Below are 21,317 nucleotides of genomic sequence, written 5' to 3'. Positions count from 1 at the left end.
TCTAGTTGCGGCAAGCGGGGGCTACTCTTCGTTGCGGTGCGTGAGCTTCTCATTGAGGTAGCTTCTCTTGCTGTGGAGCATGGGCTCTAGGTGCGTGGGCTTCAGTAGTTGTGGCACACGGGCTCAGTAGTTGTGGCTCGCAGGCTCTAGAGCGCAGGCTCAGTAATTGTGGCACACAGGTTTAGTTGCTCCACGGCATGTGGGATCTTCCCGGATCAGGGCTCGAATCCGTGTCCCCCGCGTTGGCAGGCAGATTCTTAACCATTGCGCCACCAGGGAAGTCCTAGGATTTTCTGTATATAGTACCATGTCATCTGCATCTAAGGACAATTTTACCAATTTGAATACCTTTTATTTCTTTTTCTTGTCTGATTGCTGTGGCTAAGACTTCCAATACTATGTTAAGAGAAGTGGTAAGAGTGGGCATCCTTGTCTTGTTACAGATTTTAGTGGGAAGCTTTCAGCTTTTCACTGTTGAGTATTATATTGACTCTGGGGTTGTCATAAATAGCTTTTATTATGTTGATATATTCCCTCTGTACCCAGTTTGGTAAGAGTTTTTATCATGAATGGGTGTTGAACTTTATGGAATGCTTTTTCTGCATCTATTGAGTTGATCATGTTTTTATCTTTTCTTTTGTTGATGTGGTGTATCACATTGATTGATTTGAGTGTGTTGAACCATTCTTGTGACTCTGGAATGAATCCAACTTGGTCATGGTGTATATCTCTTACCACATACATTTGTTTAGTGATTTCTGATTAAGTATCATTAATTTGATGTAAAATAAGGCCAATTTTATTTATATACATTGATATACACAGTATAATGTTAATTAATATACAAAAATCTTCTTGTAATATGATTATAGCAACTAGAACAACATGTTTCTAAGGGTTCAGAATCAGCTACTGGTTGGAAACCTCTATAAAAGTTTTAATTTACTTTTCTGTTAGAAGTATTTTATTGCCCTTTTCAACTCACCTACAAAGATGAGGAACCAAAAGCCTTCCAACTCTCCTCTATCAAATTTCACATGGGAGACCTATAACTGTAGGAAAATACTATTTTATTTTATTTTGTTTTATTTTATTTGGCTGCACTGGGTCTTCGTTGTGGTGCTCAGACTTGTCTAGTTGTGGCACCCGGGCTGTCTAGTTGCAGCGTGCAGGCTCCAGAGCGCACGGGCTCAGTAGTTGTGGCACACGGGCTCTCTAGGTGTGGCGCGCAGGCTTAGTTGGCTCGCGGCAGGTGGGATCTTAGTTCCCCGACCAAAGATCAGACCCGTGTCTCCTGAATTGGAAGGCAGATTCTTAACCACTGGACCACCAGCGAAGTCCCTGTAGGAAAATCCTCTTACTCTAAAATCCCCATATTTGTCAGTGTTCCCGACCTGCCGAGGGTGATATTTCTTACTCCCTTTAAATTATGGGATTCCATAAGCCATAGAATAAATAGGAGGCCAGTTTCCTGAGAGGACTGTATAGGTATCATTTACACTTATGAAGTGTACATCTTGTCCTTATTAGTGATCTTGTCATATAAAATTAAATAAGATTCTTCATGGTTACAAATTTGGTTTATCCAATTATATATTATACTGAACTTACATAATTTAACTACATGGTCATCAAAAGTATAGAAACCGTTAGGTAATAGAAAATATATTTGTTGGTCTCTGCCCCCAGTTTCTGATACAGGACTCCTAAAATCCTTATAATTTCCTAAGGGATAGGAAAATTTAGGAGCGTTTCTAGTTCTAATATTTGTCTTTGACTCTATCCCTGACACAGGGCTCCTAAAACCCTTGTAAGTTCCTAAGTGATAAGAGCACTATGAGCATCTTTTTTTTTCTCATAAGGCATCTCTGGGTGGGCTCCTGGATGGCCCTTGGTCATCAGAAAGTCCAAGCCATGATTAGAAGTTTGGAATTTTCAGCCCCATCCTGCCATCCTCCGGAAAGGAAGAGGGCCTGGAAATTTGAGTTAATAATTGATCATGCCTATGTTAGAAAGCCTTTATAAAATCCCAGGAGTACAGAGTTCAGAGATCTTCCAGGTTGGTGAACAATTGGAGGTACAAGGAGAGTGACACACCCAGAGAGGTAATGGAAGCTCTACACCTCTTCCCACATACTTTGCCTATGCATCTCTTCCATCTGGATGTTCACCTGTATCCTTTATCATGGCCTTTAATAAGCTGGTAAATGTAAGTAAGTGTTTCCCTGAGTTCTGTGACTGGTGACCAGCTATAGCAAATTAATCAGACCTGAGAGAGGGGGTAATGGGGACCTCCAATTTGTAGGACATAAGTTGTGGGTAAACTGGGGACTTACTGTTTTCAGTTGATATCTGAGGTAGAGTGGAGGCAGTCTTGTGAGACCGAGCCCTTAACCTGTGGGATCTGACAGTGTCTCCAGATAGGCGGTGTTAGACTTGAGTTAAATTTTAGGACACCTAGCTGGTGTGAAGAGAATTGGTTGACGTAGTGAAAAACTTCCACACATTTTATGACCAGAGGTGTCAGAAGTCAAGTGTTCTGTGTAAAAGTAAGGTGATACACAGGAAAGAAACTCACAGTAGGGAAGAACTGGGTGTTTCGCACATAGGAAGGAAAATGGGTTTTTCGAAATGGGAGCATAAAAAGCAGTTTACATTATATGTACACAGGCATACCTCAGAGTCACTGCAGGTTCAGTACCAGACCACTGCAATAAAGTGAATATTGCAAGAAAGGGAGTCACACGGAGGTCTTGGTTTCCCAGCGCATGTGAAAGATATATTTATACTATACTGTAGTCTATTAAGTGTGCAACAGCATTATGTCTAAAAAAACAATGTACATACCTTAATTAAAAAATACTTTATTGCCAAAAAGTACTAACCGTCATCTGAGTCTTCAGCGAGTTGTAATCTTTTTGCTGATGGAGGAGGGCCTTGCCTCAATGTTGATGGCTGCTGACTGATCAGGGTGGTGGTTGCTGAAGACTGGGGTGGCTGAGACAGTTTCTCAAGACAAAGCAGCAGTTCAGTTTGCTGCATCTTTGACTCTTCCTTTCATGAATGATTTCTCTGCAGCATGCAGTACTCTTTTTTTTTTTTTCTCTCATGCAATGCTCTTTGATAGCATTTTACCCACAGAACTTCTTTCAAATTGGAGTCAATCCTCTCAAACCCTGTCACTGCCTTAGCAACTAAGTTTATGTAATATTCTAAATCTTTTGTTGCCATTTCAACAAAATCTTCACAGCGTCTTCACCAGGAGTAGATTCCATCTCAAGAAGCCACTTTCTTTGCTCATCCATACAAAGCAACTCCTCATCCGTGAAAATTTTACCACGAGAGTGCAGCAGTTCAGTCTCACCTTCAGGCTCCCCTTCTATTTCTAGTTCTCTTGCTATTTCCACCACATCTGCCGTTACTTTCTACACTGAAGTCTTGAACCCCTCAAAGTCACACATGAGGGTTGGAAACGACTTCCAAACTCCTGTTAATGTTGATATTTTGACCTCCTCCCGTGAACCACGAATGTTCTTAATGGCATCTAGAATCTTTTCCAGAAGGTTTTCAATTTCCTTTGCCCAGATCCATCAGAGGAATCATTATCTGTGGCAGCTGTAGCCTTATGAAATGTATTTCTTAAATAATAAGACTTGAATGTGGAAATTACTCCTTGATCCATGGGCTGCAGAGTGGTTGTTGTGCTAGCAGGCATGAAAACAACATTAATCTCGTTGTACATCTCCATCAGAGCTCTTGGGTGACCAGGTGCATTGTCAATGAGCAGTAACAATTTGAAAGGAATCTTTTTTCCTGAGCAGTAGGTCTCAACAGTGGCCTTTGTCAACAGATGTGCTGTCATCCAGGCTTTGTCGTTCCATTTGAAAGAGCAGAGGCAGAGTAGATTTAGCATAATTCAAAAGGACCCTAGGATTTTTGGAATGGTAAATGAGCACTGGCTTCAACTTAAAGTCACCGGCTGCATTAGCCCCTAACAAGAGAGAGTCAGCCTGTCCCTTGAACCTTTGAGCCAGGCACTGACTTCTTCTCTCTAGCTATGAAGTCCTAGATGGCATCTTCTTCCAGTATAAGGCTGTTTCATCTACATTGAAAATCTGTTGTTTAGTGTAGCCGCCTTCATTAATGATCTTAGCTGGATCTTCTGGATAACTTGCTGTAGCTTGTACATCAACACTCGCTGCTTCACCTTGTACTTCGATGTTAAACCTCATGAACCAACCTCTGCTAGCTTCAAATTTTTCTTCTGCAACGTCTTCACATCTCTCAGCCTTCATAGAACTGAAGAGAGTTAGGGCCTTGCTCTGGATTAGACTTTGGCTTATGGGAATGTTGTGGCTGGTTTGACCTTCTATCCAGACCACTCAAACTTTCTCCATGTCAGCAATAGGGCTGTTTTACTTTCTTATCATTTGTGTGTTCACTGGAGTAGCACTTTTAATTTCCTTCAAGAACTTTTCATTCACAGCTTGGCTAACTGTTTGGCGCAAGAGGTCTGGCTTTCGGCCTGTCTCGGCTTAAGGCGTTGCCTTCCTCACTAAGCTTAATCATTTCTAGCTTTTGATTTCAAGTGAGAGACGTGCGACTCTTCCTTTCACTTGAACTCTTAGAGGCCACTGTAGGATTATTAGTTGGCCTAATTTCAATATTGCTGTGTCTCAGGGGATAGGGAGGCCTGAGGAAAGGGAGAGAGACGGGTTTGAGGTTGGGGGCTGGGAGATGGGGGCGGCGGGGATTGGTTAGCTGGTAGAGCAGTTAGAGCACATACAACATTTATTAAGTTCACCGTCTTATATGGGCATGGTTTGAGCCTCCCCAAAACAATTACAAGAGTAACATCAATGATCACTGATCACAGATCACCCTAACAAATAAAATAATAATGAAAAAGTTTGAAATATTGTGAGAATTACCAAAATGTGACACAGAGACATGAAGTGGGAATGCCCTTGGAAAAATGGCACTGTAGACTTGCTCCAAGCAGGGTTGCCACAAAACTTTCAATTTGTAAAAAAAAAAACACAGTACCTGCAAAGTAAAATAAGGTAAGGTGTGACTGTATATATAATATTGTGAACAGTTTTTTAGGTTAGACCAATCAGCATGTATCTTTTTTTTTAAAACAGAAATTTTATTAAGTTCTCCTGTAAGCTTATAATTTATATTAAGAACATTTACAGGATTTTTTTTTCTTAATTTAAGGCTTTGGAACAATATACCAGTTAAAAAGTATTTAATTCCGGTTTGTACAGCGATCACCTAATAACTTCAGGGTAATATAGAAAGATTAAGAAGAAAGAAAAGGTCTTTATTATACACTCATTAAAATATAATATTTACTACAGTTAAATCAGTTTTATAGTCCTAGGTAATTCTTATTTTGCTGATCTTGAGTTAAACAGTCTGCTTTCACAAAATCATTTGTTTCCTGGCTAAAAGTTTCCTGGAAATTCTAGCTCTCTCCCTCTTTACAGTCTAACAAGTATCTGTTTAAGGTGATGCTATCAGTTAGTACAGGGAACTCTGTACCCATAATCTTATTGCCACTAGTATCATTAGTCAAAAATAACTGAGATAGTCATTTACTGAGGGTTTTTTGATATTTCTTCCAGCAGTCTTAGTCATAAAGATTTAACCAAAAATTGCTCAGAGAATGAAAACATTATAGAAAGGTAAGACACTGACAATTCTCCATACTCTTCTAATGCATCCAATAAAATGTATGTTATGATTGTCACTAACTGACAAGGATTTCAAACCGAGGGAAAAAAAAAAAGTTCTTGATAAAGAGGATAAAGTTTTTGACAGTTACGGTTCCAATCAAGTATAGGAACATTAGTGTACTTTTCTCCAGTCTTAAAAGTACACAGTGGGACTTCCCTGGTGACACAGTGGTTAAGAATCTGCCTGCCAGTGCAGGGGACATGGGTTCGAGCCTTGGTCCAAGAAGATCCCACATGCCGCGGAGCAACTAAGCCCGTGTGCCACAACTACTGAGCCTGCGCTCTAGGGCCCGTGAGCCACAACTACTGAGCCGATGTGCCATAACTACTGAAGCCCGCGCGCCTAGAGCCCGTGCTCCGCAACAAGAGAAGCCACTGCAGTGAGAAGCCCGCGCACTGCACGGAAGAGTAGCCCCTGCTTGCCACAACTAGAGAAAAGCCCATGCACAGCAGCAAAGACCCAACGCAGCCAAAAATAAAATAAATAAAATAAATTAAAAAATTTTAAAAACAGCATTCACTTTATTTAAAAAAAAAAAAAAGTCAGAGACTTCCCTGATGGTCCAGTGGTTAAGATTCCATGCTGCCACTGCAGGGGGTGAAGGTTCTATCCCTGGTCAGGGAAGTTCTGCAAGCCACACAGTGTGGAAAAAAAAAAAATTAAAAAAACTAAGTGTGGGAATAAGTCCTTGGTGTGAATTACCAGCTGTCTGGGAAACTTCTAAGATAGTTTGAGTATAAAAGACATCTTAATAGTTTTAGTATTTTGAGTTTTGGGCCTAGATTAGAGTTGACAAGATTTGAAAATAAGATGATAAATACCTAAAGCCAAGAAATGACTGTAGACAATATTTAAGATAAACATAATAGCATTAATTGCATAATAGCAATTAATGATTATTAGGAACACTAACTTTTTATATTTTTCCTTAAATAATCATATTTTTTTCTCCCATATGATGGTGGATTTGCCTGTTTTAATTAGATATCCTCCCATCCCAATGATAAATTATTAAAACTAATAATCTACTGAAGAGAGAGAAAGTTGGCCACAAATACTGAATTGGTTACATTTATAAATAGAACATTGTGAAAGGCAAACTAACTTCTTTTGACAATAAAGGCAAAAGAGTTTTTTTCATTTACACACTTATACATACTACTAGTAGTCTCATTTTTGCAACTTCAGCCATAGGCCAGAGTAAACACCTGTCACAGCAACTTTTTTTTTTTTTTTTAACTGTCCAGCCTACTGTAAGTTACGGCAGTTTTGTATCTGAAATGGCTACTCTTCATTCCTACAGGTATAAAGATTTTCTCCTGTGGTTTGAACTGATAGTGGCACACAAATGAATACCCAGAAAATGCCAGGAATGTTCAGAATCTCCAAGATAAACTGACAGAGGCAACCAAATTCTCTCTCTTAATATACCACTCCTCAGAGCTCACACAGAATGGAGTATTTAAAACAATGAGAGAGCTTTCCATGTTGTTGTAACCAACAGGGAAATAAATGGTTATGTCTAAACTAGAACCAAAGTCAGACTTGGCTAAGAACTAGGAAAACAGTTTCTCACATGATTATCATACCCATAATGATATTATGCATCTTAGGTATCAGCATTGCAAAATCAAAGATAAATTTGAGTTTTTTAGGGACTCAGTTGGTAATTGATAGGATATATTCAAGGTTTCATTTATTTGAGGGCGTAAAACTATGCAGGTGACCCTGAATTTTTTTGTGGTTTTGCTTGTCTGTTCACTTCAGGGTGCCAGGTATTTTCTTTCGTGACTACTGCCCCCTATATGTTTGCTTACCCTGTTGGCACCAGGGTAAAATACCAGTTTTGCTTCCATTCCTTTGTTAGCTAAATGAAAACTTTTATGTTATTTCTCTAAGTAGTTTGGATGTGTCTTGAATCTAGTAAGGTGTAGACCAAATTTTCTTTCATACTGAGTGCTTGGTTCTAGACACAGTTGTTTTCTTGATCTATTTGACTTTGATGATGAAGAAATATAGTTTTTAGTTGGTTAAAAAATTCATCTTTGTGTTCACAATCATTTTGGGGGGCCACTTTTTTAAAATGAGAAAAGTGGTCTTATAAGTAGAACAGTCTAGCATCTTTCCTTTCCTTCTTTGTAACTGTCCCCCAAACTACTTACCACTGCCTTTAAACTTTCACATGACTTAGTTTCTAACTTTACCTGGACTGCTTCAGCCTCCTTTCATTTCTTCTAATTCTCCAATCTCATTTAAACTTTCATCTTATACCAGCTATTTCCTCTGCCTGATCTTCCTCCATTTCCCAGATCCTCTCCTGAGTATCAGTAACATTTACATTTTAGCTTCATGTCACTTCCTTAGAAAAGCCTTCCCAAATTACTTGCTATTCATCACATTTTAATTATTTGCCTAGCATTTATTATTTTCTGGGGGTTTTTTTTTTCATTTTCTTAGTTTTTCTTATTTCCTTATTGTATGTCTACCCAAGTAAACTGTCTTTTTCTCTACTGTTTCTTAGTACTTGGAACAGGGCCTGGACTTAATGAGTGCTCAGTAATTGTTGAATAAATAAATGAATGATCCATTAGAAAGAACCAGTCTTCAAATAAGAACTAAAGGTTCTACAAATAACTTACTTCTTTGGATCTCAATTTTCTCATCTGCAAAGTGTGTATTAACATACCTACTTGTTACAAGATACAATAGACTAGACTTGTTTTTGAAAGGCAGTATGTCATAATTCATGAAAGAAATATATCCACCTTGCTTTATTTACTGGAACTTTAAGCCAAAATAAAATCAGAGTCGACTGAATGAGGCTCTCTTCTTTTTCTCATTTCCTTTTTCCTCCCTTCTTTTTTCCCCTTACTTTTATGTATCTGTGAAATCTCTTCAGGTTTTGATCTCATAACAAACATTAGGAACACAGACCCAGTAAGATGAGTGGAAGAGGTAAAAGCTGATGGGACATGGTGGAATAAAATAAAACGAATAGTAGATAAATAGGAGTTTAGCAAGAAACTAAGGTTTACATCTTGAATCTCCTTGCCAGCTACAAAAAATAAAGCAAGTCAGTTAGCCTTGTAGAGCATCAGTTTTCAAGTCTGTAAACTAGAGTTAACATTTCTTACCTACTTCACGGGATTGACATAAATGATAATATGTGAAAGTACTTTATAAACTATAAATCATTAACCAAATATAAGGCAGTCATTATGATCAGATCTGAAATTTAGGTTCCTTCTGCAAAACTGTTGGAGAATGCTAGTGCATTGGAGATGCATTGGAGAATACATCTTATGTATAATTCCTAAAAGGCAATTCCAGAAATTCAGATTTTAAAAATATATGAAAATACTTAGTATCCCTCCCCCACAAAAAAATGGGTTTAAGATTTAAGCCACTGTTAAAACAAATACTCTTTTTTTCCCCAATTCACAATTTTATTTACAAACCAGATATGTAATAGTATGTAAGTCAACTATTTTTGATATGTAGAACAAGTCACACAAAATAGTTCATACACATAAACCATTTGTTATTGTTAATTTTCCTTGTCCCTTTTTGTGAGAGTCACATGAAATGACTAGTTTGGAATCAGAATTATAGAAAAATAACATACTTTTAAACATACTTTTAAATAACATACTTTTAAGTGTAGTGTAGTAGCTACACTTTTAAAAAATTATCACTCTAAATTGTGAATTTGGAATTTTGCTACTTTATGAAATCTTATCTATAGCTCAATTGGATTACATAAACATTTTTAATTAATTAAAGCCGCCCAGTATTTTTGCATAAATTACTGTGAAGCCAAGTTCATTTCTTACTATATTTATAAAGGTGATTTTTAACTCAAAATAGTATCACATTTTGTTAAATTGAGTATAATTGACCTGCAACACTATGTTAGTTCCAGAGGTACAACATAGTGATTCGATATTTCTATACATTACAAAATGATCACCACTAAAACAAATATTCAATAGAGTGATTTTTGTTTTTTCTATTTTACCACAAAAGGAAATTTCATTGCCTCTCACTGTTTTCCATTCTTTTCTAATCACAGCCCAAAGAGCCGATTGATCCAATTAAAGAAAGAGAAGCTGGAATACACTCCGGGAGAGCATGAATATGGATTATTCCCAGCCCCCATTCATGTCGGTGAGTACTCAGTATACACAATATATTACTGAGAAGAAATGGTATTTCTTGAGTTTGGGTGAAATGTCTTTGTGTTCTTATTATTTCTACATCTCCAGTGGGGTCAAGTCTTTACCATTTAATTATAGTTACTCTGAAGAATTTTGCAAACCCTTTTGCCGTCTAGGGGTCAAATGACGTAAATCTTTTTCACCGGAGTTTCAATAAACAACACTATATCTGTAACATTTAATTCTCTAAGTAAGTCATCTAGAAAAACCCAACTATTCATTACTTCAGTTTCAAGTGTTTTCTGTGTTCAAAGGGAGATGATTTGTGGATATGTAAGAATCAAAGGAAAAGGGCCCACTGCTTTTTCTGATTGTTTATATGCTTGAAAATTGATAAAGATTTATCTCTCTATTTATTTTTGGGGAAAATTCTAGTCTTTGTTTAGCATTTCAATAATAATACCTTCCAGGATCATACTGTTGAGCTTATCAGATAAGTAAAGTGTACCTAGAAGGCATCCTGGATTTCCTGGATTGGCCTCATCCAGTCCATCTCCAAGTTCTGTTATTTTCATCCTTGAAATATATCCTACTTCTCTTCAAATTCCATTGCCATTATTCAAGTCCATGCCACTATTATCTTTTGCTCAGGCCATTGCAATAGCCTTCTAACAGATCTGTCCACTTCCATTCTTGCTCCCTTCCAGTCTACTCTCCACACAGTAAAAAGGGAAATGATTTTATAACTTAAACTAAATCGTACTTAAAACCTTTCAGTGGCTCACCATTAAACTATAAACTCCTTACCCCAACTCTTGGGAATGATCTGGTTCCTGACTACCTCATTTTTCTGCCTCTGTTGTTTCCCATATTTCCCTTAATCACTGTATTGTGTGTCATGCTGGCCTTCTTTCAGATTCTAGACCATACCAAACTCTTCCCAACCAAAAGATCATTATGCTTATTATTACCATTGCCTGCAAAGCTCTTCTTCAAACTTCCCATGGTGGATTTCTTCTCATCCTTTGAGAATGAGCTAAATGTCAGTACCAGCTTAAATATTATTTTCTTTAAAATTTTTTTCCTGATTATCCTACCAAAAAGGGTTCCTCCCTCTATATCAAGTCTGTATCACAGCACCCTGTTTACTTTTTTCTATAATCTATAATTACTATATTTGTTTACTCATTTAGTAATGCCTCCTCCACCAGATTATAAGCTCTAGGAGCACAGGATCATTTGTCTTTCTTATTCTCCTTTGATTTCCCCGCGCTTCGTACATAATAGGAGTTTAACAAATATTGGTTATACAATGAAAGAAAAGGAGAAATTAGAATACATAATTGAATATAGGATGAGATTTTTTTTTTCCAGGAAAAACTTACTTGTGTAGTAGATGTTGATCCGGTGCTTTTAGTGTTCTCTTCAACTATGACTTTCTTGACTCTCTTGACTATGGGGCTTTTCTGTGTGTTATGATTATCTAGTTCCTTTTTTCTCCCCAGAGGGCCCAGCGCCAGCAATGTATGTAAAGCAACAGGGGTAGACAAGTTCTGCAATAAAGATTTGTTTGCTTTAATTATTCTGTATTGGGTGGCTAGAGAATAGTTTAAGTACAACATAGCATTACAAGGTTTAATTCTCAGCTAGATAACTGTACTGTTGCTTACTTAAGAAAGGTAATAGTAAGTAAGTTCCGTATTCTCTGGGCTTAGTGCCACAGTTCTTTTGAAAGAGCCTTTTGTTTTTAGTAGTGAGGTCATAGCAGTGGAAGAAGATTCTCAGCAGATTTAGCTATTTCCTAGAATGTGCTAATGATAAATAGGCTTTGAAAATAAGAGGTAATTTTAAAAGTTCTGTGTAAAGGAAAACATGACCATTTTGGTCTCACTGGTTTTGCTCTGGATGGGAAATTGGCTAATTCATAACTCAAATTTTGGAAGGAAGCTCTGACTATTCAAGGGGGTGATTGAGTCAGTTAATTCCAAGGGAGATGAGATGAATAATGGATAGGCCAATATTTCTGTCACATATCTGGCATGAATAGTGGTAAAGAGGTCCAGAATGGAAATCCCTTAATTTAAATAAAGATTTTCTCTCTCTAAATCCCCACTTTAGTCTCTTACTAAGACTAATCTGTACTCAGTGGTCTGCAAATTAAGTAAATAATGGAAAAATCTATCCAAGTAGTGGCCCTTTTTTCCTGTGAAACAAGACATAAAATCAGGCTGTTACAGGATACAATTTTTTTTTCTGGACACTGCTGTTTTGTTGTTCAGATAATAATTTATGATTAAGATAGGGAGGGAGGCCAGTCAGCTGTTTCAAACAGGTCACTTCCAGTATCATATAAACAAAGAGCATGACTTTGAGTCAGCCAGACCTAGGTTCATCTCTGTCTTTGCGATACTAGTTATGTGAATAAAATAGTTATACAGATAAAATAATAATGCATCTTATCATCAATGGAGTCATTCAATAAATGGAAGGTAATATTTATTTTTTAATTTTTAATGAAATCAGGTTTCTTTATCTCTTTAGAGAAATACACTTCAAAAAAATTTACTTTTTATGATAAATACTCATTTGTCAAACTGTATATTATACCTTTACATTTTTAGTCAATTGATTTTTTACAACAGTGCCACAACAGTTCAATGAGGAAAGCATGGTCTTTTCAACAGATGGTTACTGTGATAGCTGGATATGCACATACAAAAGGATAAAGTAACTCAAAATGGATCATCAACCTAAATATAAGAGCTAAAATTATAAAACTCTTAGAAGAAAGCATAAGAGTAAATCTTTGTGACCTTGGGTTAGGTAATAATTTCTTAGGTGTCTGACACCAAAATCATGTACAACAAAAGAAAAAAAGAGACAAATTGAACTTCATCAATATTTAAAACTTTTGTGCTTCAAAGAACACCATCAAGAAACTGAAACAACCCACAGAAAGGGAGAAGCATTTTCAAATCATATATCAAATAAGAGACTTGTATCCAGAAACCCACATATATAAAGAACTGTTATAATTCAATAATAAAAAGACAAACAACAGAATCTTTTCAATGAGTAAATGATTTGAATTGATCTTTCTCCAAAAAAAGGTATAGAAATGGTCAATAAGCACATGAAAAGATGCTCAACATCATTAGTCATTAGGGAAATGGAAATCAAAACCATAATGAGATTATCACTTCACACCCACTGGAATGGCTTTAATTAAAGGATTAATGAGGGTGTGAAGAAACTGGAACCCTCATACATTGCTGGTAAGAATGTGAAGTGGTGTAAACCTCTTTGGAAAACATTTTAGTAGTTCCACAACAAGTTAATCACAGATTTAATATAAGACCTAGCAATACTGCTGCTTAGATACATACCCAAAAGAATTGAAAACATACATCCAAAGGACTTCCCTAGTAGTCCAATGGTTAGGACTCCACGCTTCCACTTGGGGTGGGGGGAGGGGGTGTACGATCCCTGGTCAGGGAACTGGAATCCCACCATGCCGTGCGTAAACAAAATGTGATATATCTGCACAATGGAATGTTATTGGGCAATAACAAGAAATTAAGTACTGAGACATGCGACAACATGGGTGAACCGTGAAAACATTATGCTTTGTGAAAGAAGACAGTCACAAAACACCAAGTGTTTTATGATTCCATTTATATGAAATGTCTAGAATAGGCAAATACATAGAAACACAAAGTAGATGATGAATGGTTTCCAGGGACTGGGGGTAGGGGAGAATGTGGAGTGACTGCTAATGGGTACAAGGTTTCTTTTGGGGATGATGAAAATGTTCCCAAATAATGTTGATTATATTAGTCAGAAGTCTCCAAGGAAACAACCAATAAGATATATAGGGAGCAAGGTTTATTTTAAGGACTTGGCTTACGCAGTTGTGGAGGCTAGCAAGTCCAAATTCTGCAGGGTAGGCTGGCAGCATGGAGACCCAGGAAAAAGTTGATCTTACAGCTCAAGGAGTCTGAAGGCAGTCTACTGACAGAATTCACTCTGTGGAGGTCAATCTTTATTCTTTTGAGGCCTTCAGCTGACTGGATGAATTCTACCCACGTTATGGAGAATAATCTGCTTTCCTTGGAATCTTTTGATTTGCATGTTAATCTCATCTAAAAAATACTTTGACAGGCACATCTAGAATCATGTTTAACCAAATATCTGGGTACTGTGACCCAGCCAAGTTGGCACATAAAATTAACCATCCTGTAGTGATGGCTACACACTCTGTATACTAAAACCCACTGAATAGTACATTTTAAAAAGTTGAATTTTATGGTATGTGAATTTTGCCCCAATAAAGCTGTAATTTTGAAAATGTATATTATATTTATGTTGGTTTGGTCAGGCATATATTTATAAAAATTACAGTGATTATACAATGCAAAAGAAAAATTTTAATGCTTTGAGCTTTATGTTCACAGCTACTTTTAATGTTAATTTAAACACTTTTTTGTAGAGTAGGAGGATAGATTGTTCAATAAAAGAATTTCAAGCATAAAAAACATATAATATTAAGATAAAATTCCCCAGAATAAGTGAAATAGAAATAATGTTCAAGGATAAAAAGAAATGATTTAATTTTCTAAATGTTAAAGAAGGGAGTATTCCTTTTTTAATGAATAGTGATAAGTATTAAATCCCTGTGGTATGCAGGTTCATCATGTTTAAACACTATAACCAAATATTACATCATTTGCAACTGTTTAAACTTTACATTTAAAAATGCATAAGGGGATTCATAATTTTTCAAAAGTCTTCTGGGGAGTATGAGAGCAAAAAAAGTGAAGACATAGGCTTTCACATTTGGCTTCTGGCATCAGTTAGGCCTTGAGTCAAATTCCACCTCCAACAATTACTAGCTGTGTGACCCTGGGCAACTTGACACATCTCAAGGCCTCAAATTCTTTAGTGTAAAATAGAAATTAGTATGAATATTAAATAAAATAATGCATGTAAAATACTTAGCACAGTACCTAACACAGTAATCATTCAATAACTGGTAATTACTGAATTGAAGCTGTTTTTGCAGTAGACTATCAGTCAGCGAGAATCCATTACTTAGTACGTAGGCCCTCCTTCTTTTTACTCTGACAGTTGTTGTGAAATATATCGTGATACCCTTTTCTGCTGAGCTCAGAAAAGAATTCAGAATCCTTTTCAACATAGCTTTTGTCATTTGCCCCTACAAGTCATTCAGACTTAGGCCAAATCTTGACTGCTTTTCCTGATACAGTGGAAAGAACATAGGCCTTATGTGCAGAAAAGAATTAAAATAGCAGACCTAAGACTTCTGTTCTTAGAAAGTCCTGCTTACAAGGTTGGCCATTAGCTGGCATCTGGAAACTTGAATAGTAAACAGTTCCCTCTATTATAAAACTTTCCCTAGATGGTAGGAGAGTCTTACTGTGCCTACCATGTATAAACTGTATGGTTTCTGCTGAACACTTGGTTTCATTCTTAGAGAATGGAATTTTGGTACATCCTAGGCAGAGGGTACCTAAATGACCAGCCACCAGTTAAAACCTTGGGTGCTGAGTTCTAATGAGCTCTCTTGATAGCCAACATTTTACATGTATTGTCACAGTACATTGCCAAAGATTGCATCTTGCAAGACTCTACTGGGAGAGAACGTTTGTAAACTTGTGCCTGGTTCCCTCCAGATTTTGCCCAATGTATTTTTTCTCTTTGTGGGTTTTGCTTTGTGTCTTTTTGCTCTACTAAAGTATAGCCATGAGTCTGACTATATGCTGAGTCCTCTGAGTCACCAGACCTGAAGGTGGTCTTGGGGACCCTCGACACACCTTTGAGTCAAACACAAGAGACTCCTCTTTTCATTTCACACTCTTGTAGCTAGGTGATCTTGAACAAGTTAATTATCTACTCTACATCTCAGCATCTTCACCTATATATTGAGACTGTTTCCAACCTGAGTTGTGAGGATTAAATGATATTTATTTTGAAATAATTAACACAGAGTGGATACCCCCTCCCCTTGGTTTACTATGACCAAGTAAAGTTGTCCCTCTGTATCCGTGGGGTATTGGTTCCAGGAGCCTCCTCACGTATTAAAATCCAAGGATGTTCAAGTCCCCTATATAAAATGGTGTAGTATTTGCATATAACCTACACACATCCTCCTGTAGACTTTTAATCATCTCTAGATTACTTATAATGCTGTGTATATAGTTACCAGCACTGGGCAAATTCAAGTTTTGCTTTCTGGAATTTTCTGGAATTTTTTAAAATTTATTTTTGATCCAAGTTTGGTTGAATCCACAGATGCTTAGAACCCACAGATATGGAGGGCTGACTGTACTCAATGTCAGTGAGAAGAGTAAAGCCATCCCACTTTTTTTTTTTTTTTTTTTTTTTTGGATATAGAGAAATTGGAACCTTTATTTTCTTTTCTTTTTTATACATTTATTTATTTTGTTTTTTATTTATTTTTGGCTGTGTTGGGTCTTCATTGCTGCAAGCTTTAGGCCTTCTCTAGTTGCAGCGAGCAGGGGCTTCTCCTCGTCGCGGTGCACGGGCCTCTCAGTGCGGCGGCCTCTCCCATTGCAGAGCACAGGCTCTAGGTGCGCGGGCTTCAGCAGTTGTGGCTTGCGGGCTCCAGAGCACAGGCTCAGCAGTTGTGGTGCACGGGCCTAGTTGCTCCGCAGCATGTGGGATCCTCCCGGACCAGGGCTCAAACCCATGTCCCCCGCATTGGCAGGCGGACTCCCAACCATTGCGCCACCAAGGAAGCCCCATCCCACTTATTTCTAGAAAACTGGTAGATAATAATGAACAGAAATCAGTAAAATATTAAACAGACAATAAGGGAACAAAGGTTTGAAAACAGCAACAAAATTAATAACCTCTCGCTGCACTGATCAAGACAAAGGAAGAGGTAACACAAATTACCAGTATCCATACTAATGATCCTACAGTCATTAAGAGGCTAATAATATAAATAAATTTATGCCAATATGTTTAACAGTATATGAAATGGGCAAATTCCTTACAAAATACAACTTATAAATGAAATTAAACATCTGAATATCCTATAATTGTTTAAAGAAATTGAGTTCCTTACTAAATCTTTCACATGAAAAATTCCAGAACTGGGGCTTCCCTGGTGGCGCAGTGGTTAAGAATCCGCCTGCCAATGCAGGGTACACGGGTTCGAGCCCTGGTCCGGGAAGATCTCACATGCCGCGGAGCAGCTAAGCCCGTGCACCACAACTCCTGAGCCTGCGTGCCACAACTACTGAAGCCCGTGTGCCTAAAGCCCGTGCTGTGCAACAGGAGAAGCCACTGCAATGAGAAGCCCGCGCACTGCAACGAAGAGTAGCCCCCACTCTCCAAACTAGAGAAAGCCCGAGCACAGCAACAAACACCCAATGCAGCCAAAAAAAAAAAAAAAAAAAAATTTCCAGAACTAAACGGTTTTCCCTTGTGAACTCTTATATATATTTGAGAAACAAATAACACTAGTCTTAACACAAACACTTCGTGAAAGTAGGGGAGAAACAATTCCCAACTCATTTCATAAGCTTAGTGTAACCCTGATAGAAAACCTGACAAAGACTTTAGTTGAAAAAAACAACTACAGAACAAAGTTGATTATAAACTCTTAGAACTAGAAAGGAACTTCCTCAGTGTTATATTGAATAAAAAGCAGATCATACTTAATGATAGGATATTGAATGCTTCCTTCTAAAATTGGAAAGAAGGTAAAAATGTTCACTCTGTTTACTTCTTTTCAGCATTATTCTGAATGTCCTACCAGTGCAATAAGGCAAGAAGATGAATAAAAGTCATAAAGATCAGGAAGGAAAAAGTAAAACTGTTTCTGTTTGCAAATAACATGATCGTGTATGTAGAAAATCCAAAGAGATGCACTAAAAAGTTACTACAACTAGTAGCAAGGCTACTGGGGGAAAAAAATCAGTATATAAAAATCAATTGTAGGGCTTCCCTGGTGGCACAGTGGTTGAGAATCTGCCTGCTAATGCAGGGGACACGGGTTCGAGCCCTGGTCTGGGAAAATCCCACATGCCACAGAGTAACTAAGCCCGTGAGCCACAACTACTGAGCCTGCGCGTCTGGAGCCTGTGCTCCGCAACAAGAGAGGCCACGATAGAGGCCCGCGCACCGCGATGAAGAGTGGCCCCCGCTTGCCGCAACTAGAGAAAGCCCTAGCACAGAAACGAAGACCCAACGTAGCAATCAATCAATCAATAAATAAATCTAAAAAAAAAAAAATAATCAATTGTATTAAAAAACTAAACATACTCCTACCATACAATCCAACAATTGAACTCCTTGGTATTTACCCAAAGAAGTTGAAAACCTAAGTCTGTGCAGTAACCTGCACACAGATGTTTAAAGCAGCTTTATTCATAATTGCCAAAACATGAAAGCAACCAAGATGTCTTTCAGTAAGTGAATGGATAAACTGTGGTACATCCAGACGGTGGAATATTATTCAGCACTGAAAAGAAATAGCTATCAAGCCATGAAAAGACGTTGAAGAATTTTAAATTCATAGTACTGAATGAAAGAAGCCAATCTGAAAAGGCTACATACTGTATGATTCCAACTAAATGACATTCTGGAAAGCAAAACTGTGGAGACATTAATAAGATCAGTGATTGCCAGTGGTTTGAGGGGAAGGAAGGATGAATCTACAGAGCACAGAGGATTTTTAGGGCAATGAAACTATTCATTATGACGCCTTAATGGTGAATACGTATCATTATACATTTGTCCAAAGCCGTAGAATATGCAATACTAAGATACTAATGTAAACTATGGACTTTGAGTGATAATGATATGCCAGTATATGTTCTTGAGTTGTTAACAAATGTACAGCTCTGGTGGAGGATGTTGATAATGGGGTAGGCTATGCATGTTTAGGGGCAGGAGGTATATATAAAATCCCAAAATCTCATAACATAATACAAAAATGTCTAGGTTTGAACTGAAAATCATATGTCATACCAAGAACCTGGGAGATCTCAAACTGAATTTTAAAAGGCATCAATGTATGCCAACACCAAGATATTAGAATTATCTGACAAAGATTTTACAGCAGTTATGATTTTTAAAAAACACTGCAACAAGCAGTTATAAACATGCTTAAAACATAAAAAGATAGAAAGCCTTGGCAAAGAAATGAAAAATAGGAAAAACAAATATAATTTTTAGAATTGAAAGATGCAGTAGCTGAAATTAAAAGCTCGGGGATAGACTCAACAGCAGAATGAAAGATATACAGGAAAGAATCAGTGAACTAGGTGATGGAGTGTTACAAGTATTACCCAATCTGAACAAAAGAGAAAATAGACATTTAAAAAAAAACAAACCAGAGGCTATGGGACCATAACCAAAGAGCTAATATTTATATTCTTGGTGTCCTGGAAGGAGAAAAGAAAGAAGATAGAGATAAAAAAAAGTACTTGAGTAAATAATGGCTTGAAAACTTCCCAAATTTGTCAGAAGACATAAACCTTCTGATTCAAGAAGATGAGCCAAACCCAGAACAGGGTATAGTCAAAGAAATCCATGCTGAGACACATGATCAAACTTGAGCATACTAAAGACAAAACAATTTTAAAACAATGAGAGAGAAATGACTCAATATCCATAGGGGTAAAATGAATCAAATGACAGTGGGTTTCACGTCTGAATTCATGTAAGTGGCACGTTTTTCAAGTACTGAAAGAACTGTCAAACCAGAATCCTATACCCAATGAAAATATCCTTCTTTCAGGAATTGAGAGAAGCAAAGGATTCTTAGGTTTGTTGCCAGCAAATCTATCCTATGGGTAAAGGAAGTTCTCTAAACAGAAAGAAATAAAAGAAGGAACCTTGGAACATCAGGAAAGCAGAAAGAATACAGTAAGCAAAAATATGGACATTTACAATAGGCGTTCCTTCTCCTTTTGAGTCTTCTAAGTAATTGTTTAATGGATGAAGCAAAAAATTTTAACACGGTTGTACTTTTATTTTTAACAACTTATTGAGGCACAATTCACCCATTTTAAAGCACACAGTGGTTTTGGTATATTACATTATTAATTTTAACTTGAGGTAAAATATACATAACTTAAGTTTTGCATTTTGACCATTTTTAAGTATAAGGTTCAGTGGCACTAAGTACATTCACGCTGTTGTGCAACCATCACCCCTGTGCATTTCTAGAACTTTTTCATCATCCCAAACTGAAACTCTGTACCCATTAAATAACAATTTCCTATTCTCCCCTTCCCCCAGCCTCTGATAACCACTGTTCTTTCTAGCTCTACGAATTTGACTATTATAGGTACCTCATATAGGCGAAATCTTACAATATTTGTCCTTTTGTGTCTTCCTGATTTCACTTAACATAATGTCTTTATGTTAACATAAGGTTCTTCCATTTTGCAGCATATATGAGAATTTCATTTCTTTTTAATGGTGGATAGTATTCCTTTGTGTGTGTGTATGTATACATACGCACACATTTTGTTTATCCATTCATCTGTCAATGGACATTTTCTAGTGTTTTCACTTTTTTGCAATTGTGAATAATACTGCTATAAACATTGGCTTACAGAATTCTCTGTTGAGGACCCCCACTTTCAGTTCTTTTATGTGTGTACCCAGAAGTGTAATTGCTTTATCATATGGTACATCTACAGACTATACCATTTTACATCCCCACCAGCAAATCTTAAGAGTTCAATTTCTCCACATCCTTGGTAATACTTGTCATTTTCTGTTTTTTTCCATAATAGCCATCCTAACAGATGTGAAGCAGTATCTCGTTGTGGTTTTGATTTTCATTTTCCTAATGATTAGTAATGTTGAGCATCTCTTTATGTACTTATTGGCCATTTGTATATCTTCTTTACTGAAATGTCTACTCAAGTCCTTGTCTTTTTTTTTTTTTTTTTAACAGTAGGACCTTGTTGGTTATCTGTTTTAAATATAGCAGTGTGTGCATGTCAATCCCAAACTCCCAATCTATCCCTTCCCCCCACGCTTCTCCCCTGGTAACCATAAGTTTATTCTCTGAGGTTTTTTTTTTGTTTTTTTGTTTTTTTTTTTAATTTATTTATTTATTTATTTATTTTTGGTTGTGTTGGGTCTTCGTTTCTGTGCGAGGGCTTTCTCTAGTTGCGGCGAGCGGGGGCCACTCTTCATTGCGGTGCGCGGGCCTCTCACTATCGCGGCCTCTCCTGTTGCGGAGCACAGGCTCCAGACGCGCAGGCTCAGTAGTTGTGGCTCACGGGCCCAGTTGCTCCTTGGCATGTGGGATCTTCCCAGACCAGGGCTCGAACCCGTGTCCCCTGCATTGGCAGGCAGATTCTCAACCACTGCACCACCAGGGAAGCCCCCTATTCTCTGAGTTTT

The 21,317-nt window shown here is 37.4% G+C and overlaps 1 protein-coding gene across 6 annotated transcripts in view; it reads left to right on the top strand.

Moving 5' to 3' along the window:
* ASH1L (ASH1 like histone lysine methyltransferase) overlaps positions 1-21,317 on the top strand; it is a 210,619-nt gene that overhangs the window by 133,705 nt on the left and 55,597 nt on the right. For all 6 annotated transcript variants that reach the window (XM_059933231.1, XM_059933223.1, XM_059933240.1 and 3 more), the window contains one exon: positions 9,815-9,909. In XM_059933231.1, the coding sequence (XP_059789214.1) occupies positions 9,815-9,909 (95 nt within the window). The remainder of the gene's footprint in view (positions 1-9,814; positions 9,910-21,317) is intronic.

This window comes from Balaenoptera ricei, chromosome 1, assembly GCF_028023285.1.
Source record: "Balaenoptera ricei isolate mBalRic1 chromosome 1, mBalRic1.hap2, whole genome shotgun sequence".
Lineage (NCBI taxonomy): Eukaryota > Metazoa > Chordata > Mammalia > Artiodactyla > Balaenopteridae > Balaenoptera > Balaenoptera ricei.
Note: the sequence above shows the minus strand (reverse complement) of the source record. Positions and strands in the feature narration are given on the sequence as shown.